This window comes from Austrofundulus limnaeus, unplaced genomic scaffold (assembly GCF_001266775.1).
Source record: "Austrofundulus limnaeus strain Quisiro unplaced genomic scaffold, Austrofundulus_limnaeus-1.0 Scaffold186, whole genome shotgun sequence".
NCBI lineage: Eukaryota > Metazoa > Chordata > Actinopteri > Cyprinodontiformes > Rivulidae > Austrofundulus > Austrofundulus limnaeus.
In genome coordinates, this window is record NW_013952588.1 from 6,314 (window position 1) to 15,370 (window position 9,057).

The 9,057-nt window shown below is 37.7% G+C and overlaps 1 protein-coding gene across 1 annotated transcript in view; it reads left to right on the plus strand.

Annotated features, from left to right (window-relative positions):
• Positions 1 to 2,756: 2,756 nt before the first annotated feature.
• Positions 2,757 to 9,057, plus strand: part of LOC106524401 (cGMP-dependent protein kinase 1) — a gene marked incomplete at its 5' end in the record, with an annotated part of 27,333 nt that continues 21,032 nt past the window's right edge. The window contains 1 exon segment of the mRNA XM_014018199.1: positions 2,757 to 2,870. Coding sequence (XP_013873653.1) covers positions 2,757 to 2,870 — 114 coding nt within the window.

Consider the following 9,057-nt stretch of genomic DNA (forward strand, 5'->3'; position numbering starts at 1 on the left):
CTCTAAAGGAGATCTGCATGGAGGAATGGGCCAACTTTTGTTATTGACCAAATACTTATTTTCCACCATTATTTGCAAAAAAATTCTTTAAAAGTCAGACAAAATGATTTTCTCAAATTTTTTTCACATTTTGTCTCTCATAGTTGAGGTCTACCTATGATGTCAATTACAGGCCTCTCTCATCTTTTTAAATGGGAGAACTTGCACAATTGGTGACTGACTAAATACTTATTTTCCCCACTGTATATAAAGTATTGGTAACCAAGTTGATTGTTGAAGCCACCTTACAAATACTGTATCAACAGCATTGGGAAAGGGGCTACAGAAAGCATTTGACTCAAGTTTTGTCTTTAAAAATTAAATAAATACCTTAATGGTGTTGTCCATGAGACATCAGTTTTTTGACAGGGATTCCCACCCAGCTATCTCTTTGTCCCATTCAGCCTCTCTTAATGATTTCAGGTTATGCATGAACAGTCAGAGCAGTAAGAGCTGTTGGTGCATGCGAAAAAGATTGGCAGGTGCTGAAACCAACGGAGTAAAACTCACAGTCAACAACAAAAGGGTTACCAGAGTGGAACTGGAGACTGATGAGGAAAACTGAGCAGAAGCAGATTGTGAAGTGAATAAGTGAAGCAGTTAAAGAGCTGCAGGCAAATTTAGAAGTTATGTAAGGTCAGTGAGTACTGAGTGCTGTTATGCAAACCTAACCTATGAAAAACAATAGCTCAGTATTGTGCTCATGGTGTCAGCACCTAAATCTGCTTGGTTTGTTTCTGACAGACCCAAAACCAGCATCTCACTGTGACTGATGATGACTAAATAGTGAACAGAATTAAAGAGGGAGTCTCCAAAATGTTTTGTAAAGTTTACAGGAGTTGTCAGTTTCCTCACGAGTCACAAAGGCACAAAGTCTTGTCACTTGAATTTTGAACCAATTTGTGACAAATTTCCTTTGAAAAACCCAAGACTTGGGTGCCCCAAACCCTTATCAATTTAGGTTTCCTAATTTTAGAGCACTATGACACAGGTACAAAACTCCTCTTTGACAGAAAACATCCTACTTGTAGGGTACATCCCTGAATGAATACAAACCCCATCAGTGATAAATTAGAATTATTAAAAACTTTCAATTTTACCTAGCTTTATTTCAAAAGCATCCTCCGATAAATTCCACCATAAACATGGGGGACAGTTCCCAAAGGAGACAAAGCAGGCCGAGCCAGGTGTGGGTGGAGGTGGGCATCAAACTCATAATTATTTCCAAGCTGTACACACAAAAAGTGACTGCAACTGAAAATTAACCTGTTTTCTTGCAATCATATGATATATCAAAGGTGATATATCATGCAAAATTCACTGGTTTAGCCTATAAATGCATTTTCTTGTGTACTCAAATTGAATTTAGTCTCTCTCTGTGCTGTGTAGATACTGTATCTATATTGTTTTTGGATCATGCTTTTGAGTTTATTTGGTTTTCTCTATTTTTTAACGTTTTCTGAACTATTTATGTCACAGTATTTGCTGCAGAACTGCTACCAATTTCATGAATTCACAGTTCTGCAGGTTTGTCATCTTCATTCTCCTCTAGTTGTGGGTCAGACTCTGGTTCCAACATGTAAGGTTGGATGGACAAGTTTACCATTGTTGACATATTTTAATCAATTTGTAAATAAAAAGTTTCTGTGCCGCTAGATAGTCACATCTCAGCTATCAAACTACAAAAATGGCTGAATGGAGTGGACAATGATTACTGGGAGTGATGATGCATTCCATTTGTCCTTGTGATTGGAATTCCTGGCTTCAGAGTCAGAAATATCAACTGGAACGGCACCTAATGGCATAATTTCCAGTCAGGAAGTCAGTGTAGCACAAACCTACCTGAGCACGCGTTATGCCATCATTTCAATATGACTGCACCTCACATCAATAGAGAGTGAAACGAAAATCACTTCCTCAGAAAGGGTAAGTGGAGAGGGGTGGAGCTACGTTAACGAGGAATTCAGACCACAGCATTGGAGTTCCACTTTATATAGACCCCAACTGAATTTAAAATGTGATGGCAGTTTACCAACACCTGATACCTCAAAGAATGATGGTCCAGATGTGATTTTGCCAATGTAGGCTAGTACTACATGAAACAAACCACAACTGGACCAGTTGTGACTTTAAAAAACAGTAACAGCTCCACATCCAGTTGAAAAATCACTTGCCACGCCATCAGTATCAGCTTGACAGCAGTTCTGGCCCACACCTGTCTGCTATGTGGGTAGGATGGTGTTTTGTGTGCATGTGAACAATTTTAGGTAGGAAAGTATCCATTGAATTGCTTTGCATGAAGACATTCTCCATGAACAGGCAGGGAAACACACAGGTACTTATACTTTTCATTTTGAACCTTTACAAATAACTGACTAATTAGTGATTGCAGTTTATAAACTGGCTGCGAGTGGAAGCGTCATCCGGGTAGTTTTGAAAATGATAACCAACCACATGCCAGACTTTTCTTCTCTAATCACACACAAAAAAAGATTAAAGAGAAAAGAAAGGGAGAAAAAAAACTGGCTAATTGGAGCTGGCCCTCATCAAATATTTACTACGAACAGTGCACGTGCCTTCCTTGGATTAATAGCTTTGTGATGCACAGGTAATATTATAACACTTCAAACAAAGAAAATCAAAACCAAATCACCTGTCAGTGAGCTGAAAGAACACTGTTTCATCACTGAATAATTCATGTTTTTGTGTGTTCACAGAGGGAACAGTAGAGGTGACCAAACAGGGGAAGAAAGTGTGCACCATGGGACCAGGGAAGGTGTTTGGAGAGCTGGCCGTCCTGTACAACTGCACCCGCACAGCAAGTGTTACAGGTCAACACAAATACTTATTACACATGTCTGCACCAGTGAGCCCATCACTCCAAATAAAATGTCAATGTGATCAGACACACCTGCTGAGGATAAAAATAAATACATCTTAATACTGGATCCATTTTGTCAGGTTTGCCGAGCACTCGTGAGAGCAGCCTCATCCATTCAGGACAGAAAATTCTGTGATGAACACAAACTGTGATGATATTTAAAGATTTATTGCAAAATTTGCCACATACTGTGTAATAAATACAAACTGTGGTCCTGAATATACAAAGAAACAAGTGGCTTTCTGGCTGTGAAAAAGAAGAAAGTGCCCCCCCCTGGATGTCAACCAGGAGAACTACAGGAAAAACTTTACAGTAATAAAAGAAACAGCACGGTGGGTCATTGGTTAGTACTGCTGCCTCACAGCAAGAGGGTCCTGCGTTCAATTCCCGGAGTCTGTCTTTGTGGCATTTGCATGTTCCCTTTGTGCTTGCAAGAGGTTTTCTCTGGTTTCTCCAGTTTCCATGGAGACTAAAAACATGCATGTTATGTTGCCTTCAGGCTCAGGCCTCCACTGCAAAAGAGATCTGTGAAAGCAATAGGATTTGCCTGATTAAAGGTTAAAAAATAATATATACATTTTTTTATTCATTAGAAAACCCTCGTTCTGACAAAGGCATGTGGTAGATTCTTTAGGTTAATTTTCACCAGGTTGCAACTGCTGGTGACAAAATGTGTCTAGAATTTACAAGGGAGTGTCCAAAATGTCTCGTAAAATTAGCGTAAATTTTCTCTTTCCTCCACACTGCCTTGACATTTGCAACTTTACAACAATTTTCCCCTCAAAATATTGTTGTCACAGATTCATTGTGGGTTTCTGGAACTTGTGTTGTACTCTTCTCAATTTAGTTTCCAAACCTATGATAGTTTTTTTCTATGATGTTTATTTGTTTTATTTTTGTTTTGTTGAAATAAATTCTAATTTCTGGCCCACAGTTCATTGGCAGCACAAGAAAACATTGGGATTTTCCTGTAACTTTGTGTCTACAGTTAATCTCCGAAAGTCTCAGCCCAGTGAAATACTACATTTACAAAACCCAATTAGACGAAACACAACAAATTAGTTTTATTTTCACAGATGTCAGTGATATTTTTTTATATATCAATGCCGTTTGTTGCCAACAGGGCAGTCTAACATAATCAAATATAACGTGAATTTGTTTTGCTTGTTTAAGCTGGTATCTTAGTGAGCTGTGTAATTATACTTTGCATTGTCATCAATGCATGTTCCCATACAATGGTGAGATTTATGCTCTGCATTTGACCCTTCATACACCCAAATGGAGCGGCGCCAAGCAGCAGTTTACGTGCCCGGGTAGCAGTTAGGGATTAGGTGTCTTGCTCAAGGACACCACAACATATGGGCATGGCGGGGAATCCCAAGTCTTCTGCCCTACTACTGCCCCACAGCCTTCCACAGTGATTGGTGAACCTCATTCACGAGGGAGTCTCCCTTCGCTGGCTTCTCAATTTCCTCGTCTGAGTTCAGAAACGTGCTTGAGTTTTGAACAGGCCTGGTGCTGACTTGTTTCAAAACCCTCAGAATTCTGTGAGACTGTTACAAACAAAGCTGTGTATTTTTACCGTGATACTGAGTCACCAACTACCCTCCCAGCCGTCACAGCTCAGTGAGGCAGAACATTTAAAGTCACAAAGTTCTAGTTGGGAAATAAAAATGAGTTTTGCACTCAGCAGTACTTATAAGGGTCAGGATATATTAATAACTGGCACACATCAGCAGACCTACACTGTAAAAAATAACTTGTAAGAATTTTTTTAAATAACTTGTAAGATTTACTAAACATCCTGTAAACGATTTGCACTAACGTTTGTTAGGTAAATTTAAATGCTACAAATTTATATAATATTTACTCTTATCATTATCTAGTAAAAGTTATTAAGAATATAGTTAAAGCTTTGTGAATAAATCAGGTAAATTTTACTTAATTTGCTCAATTAAATCTTGTAACATATACTTGATCAAATTAAGTMAAATTTACCTGATTTATTCACAAATCTTTAACTATATTCTTAATAACTTTTGCTAGATAATGATGAGTAAATTTTACTTGAATTTGTAGCTTTTAAATTTACTTAAGAAACATTAATGCAAATTGTTATGAGGATATTTTTCTAGTAAATCTTACAAGTTCTTTATAACAGTGCACATGCGTCAAGCACAATATTGTGGCATGACACCTCACAGCTACAGAGAAAGTGCAGGTGGTGGTTTTGAAGAACCTTTATTGGATTCTTCTTCATGAACAACACAAAGTGAAACTGACAGGTCTTATTAATGACCAGGCCTACCCTCACTTATGGTTACTTCTGCTGAACGATTTAACACAAGTTAACAAATAATGAACACACAAATTCGAGTAGCACAACAGATTAATTGCTGAAAGAACAATGTTAACCAATTCCCTAAAATGATTTAACAACAACAAACATGAATCCTACCCACAATCCTCCACTGCAGTCACATGACAAACAGCCAAACACAGCAGAATGCTACAATTTGCATTCCCTGTTCCCTGACAACTAAATATCACCTACATTATGCCATCAAACTGTTGCACACCAACAAATGTATTCACGCAAAAGAAACCAGACAACTTATGTTTTATTTCGACCATGTCTTGTCCTCTCCTTGAAAAGTGAAGCAAGGGAATGAGGAGCAGCCTTTGTGTGTGCATGCACCCTCAGTTTGAGCCCAGAAGAGTAGAAGTTACTTAATATATTCATGTTTATATGCTGTCCAGAAAAAAGCACTTAAACATTACTGATAAAATAATATTAGCATTTACTTTTTTGTACAGTAATATTGATACATAATATAATGCATATTGTTTATTTAGTAAATTCTAGTAGTTCAGAAATTTTGATTTTTTTTGTAAAATTTAAAAGAATAATTAAATAAATGTTACTAAACCCAAAAATCCTTTTTTTCAGTGTATAGCTTTTAACTGTTTTAAATTATTTTATCTAAAATACAATAACCTAGGATTTTATTAATATGCATATACATTTATCATATCCTAATTTTCTTCATTTATTATGCTGGTGCTGTAACACCTCGGTATGTTTACTCTCATGTCTCCTTAATTTCAGACTGACAGCTCTGCTTCAGATGATGGATTGGCTCAGAATGCAGGTGTCTCATTGATTTCCCTTTGATGTTCTCAGGGCATGTCGGGCCGTAGCTGATAAAACTGTATTTTATGGCGCGTTTCGCTGAAATAATTACTCTGCAGCTTTCACATGGCTGACTTTGAGGGTCATTTGAACGTTTTTTGCCTCCTCTTTGCAGACCAGTTATCTCTAAATGAAGTCCCTCTCTCCTCCCTCGCTCCTCCGTGTACGCTGCTTTCACCGGCGTCCTTGTGCTGTTCAATGTCATTCGAGCGAGTGAAAGAAAGAGTGCGAGCATGTCGTGAGGCTCTAAAGAAATCGGGGCCGTCTGAGAAATTAAAATGTTCAATTCAGGCGAAGAGCAAGTACGTGAGCGAAATAAAACTCTGACAGAGCGATTGTAAACTAAATGGAACTTAAAGGTGAGAATCCACTGAAAGAAAATGAGGTTTCTCTCCCCTCAGTAAGCTCTTACTAAAAAATTTGAGCTGCACTGGCAAAACCTTTTAGAAGGGGTGGATTGAAAGAATAAAGTCAAATTGTATTGTTTGTGTTTATTTTTAATTGTCAGGTGAATTTAAAGAAATACTTTACAAAATGACAGAAAATGTGTGCCTGGTTTAGATCAATTGACAAATCTTTGTTTTGTGGTCAGCAGGTGATGATAGGACCTCATTTGAGGAATTAAAAGTTAAAGGAAAAGATGAGTAAACAGAACAACAATGTGGACTTACAAACGTTTTAAACACCTGATTTTTTTCACATCAGTCAGTTTGATCTCTAATCATAGAAACAGTTGATCTACAATATCTTGGCTTTCAGAAATAATCTTGAATCCTTCATCATTTACCTGCTTCTTCCTTTCAGGGTCACAGGTGTCCATATCCTGTGGGGGGCACCATTCCAWCCACTGACTCGCTCACTCACACCTAGGTACAATTTAAGAGTTCCCAACTAACATGACAGTCAAGGAAACTGGAAATAACACACACGTACATGAAGATAACATGCAAGCTCTACCCAGAAACGTCCCTGGCTGGGATTTGATCCAGCAACCTTCTTGCTAAGAGGCAACAGCTCTACCAACTGAGCCACCGTGCCTCTAAAAGTAGCAAGGTGGTCTTAAAAAGTTTCCGAGATCACAAAGATAAATTATTCAGAGTCATAAAAACAGGATGAAAACGTTGGAGCCTGTTGGTTAAATCTTAAAAACAAAATTATTGCAGGTGCTTGGTCTGTAAGTGTTTGACTCAATGTTGGGAATGACTCCCAGCTGCCACCGCACAAAATGTTTGTCGAATATCTTTAAACTGACAAAATTAAATTACATTTTCATGTTTGCTAAAGTTGCCGGGTTCTCATGGCATGATAACTGTGCCAATCTTTGGCCCCGTTTTGACAATCTTAAGGATGCTCCGATAATCATGATGGCTGAGATCCTTTTAGGAGAAATTCCTGCCGTGCATGTGTGTGTTAAGAGTGATCTAATCGACACGGAGGGACATTTCCGATCACAAATTGTGGCTATTTAAATGACAGACACATAAACACAGTCTTTTGCACACACATCATCAACCTTCCAGGCGACGTTAATGCATGAAACAAGGTTTGCATGTGTTTTCTTTGTGAATGTGGAACATTTTCACCATGTTTTAGTGATCACATGTGGTCTTGTAATTTTCTATAGGACAACTTTTTAAAACATGGTAAATATATGTTTTTTATTTTATTTTATTTTGCAAGGGTCATCTGTTGTTTAGCTGTATCTGTCCATGAATGTTGAGCCTGTCTAATGTGGGTAAAATGTTTAGCTATGTTAAATGTCTTTTGAGCCAGAATCAAGATTTTATTCTATTCTATTCTATTCTATTCTATTCTATTCTATTCTATTCTATTCTATTCTATTCTAAAACACTAACAAGGTTCATAAATGAGCTTCTTACAGCTGTAATTTGATGGGACTTTTGAAAGTTATAATCTCGTTCACAGCTAAATGAGCGGTAATTTAATTTAATTAGACACTGATTTTTAGAGCAGCACAGTGGCACAGTTGTCAACGATGTCTCTTCTCACTGAGAAGGTTTCAAGTTTGCATCCGGAGCAGGGTCCTTTCTGTGTGAGATTTGCATGTTCTTCGTGAATAAGTGGAGTTTTTATTCAGGTACTGTGGTTTCCTTCTGTGGAACAAAAACATGGTTCATTGATAACTCGAAATTGTCCTTCTCTGTGAGCCTCTATGTGACACTGTGATGAACCTGTGACCTGTCCAGGGTGTACACTGCCACTCACACAGTGACTGCTGGAAATAAGCAGCAGCTCCCTGTGACCTGGAAAGGGGATGTGGTTAAAGGTAATGGACGGATCAATTTACAGCCTAATTTAAAAAGACTAACTATAGACTAAACACCTGTTACAGAATGAATAATAAGCTGATGTGTAAACAGTGGCGTCACTAGGCCTATTTTAGTGGGGCTGGAGCCCCCCTAAAATATTTTAAAGCCCCCCTAAATTATTTGGGTGTAAAATATTTTTACAAAAATTCAATATGATGTGGTCAGAATAAACAACCATTTAATATTTCATTATTAACTAAAATATATGATCATAAATCTGTCAGTTTCCCTTTAATTTATAGTGTAAGGTAGAGATCCTCTTTGGTGTGTTGTTATCCAATCCATTCCATTTGTTCATATAGAGCAGTGGTTCCCAAACTTTTCAGCTTTTGACCCACAAAATAACAGTAGCAGAGACCTTTGCTCCCAGCTATTTTTGGATGATAAACATTTGTATCAGGTCAACTAAACATGGGCATAATAACAACATTTATTATTCTACATTTATACATTTTAGGCAACTAAGGCAAAAATGTAATTCATTTAGAAAATCTTTTCAGGACCCCACCTTGATGTTTCAGGTTTGGGTCCCTACCCCAACTTTGGGAACCACTGATACTCCCCCACCACATAAAATCCAGTTGCACCCCTAATATATACGTATATACAATTTA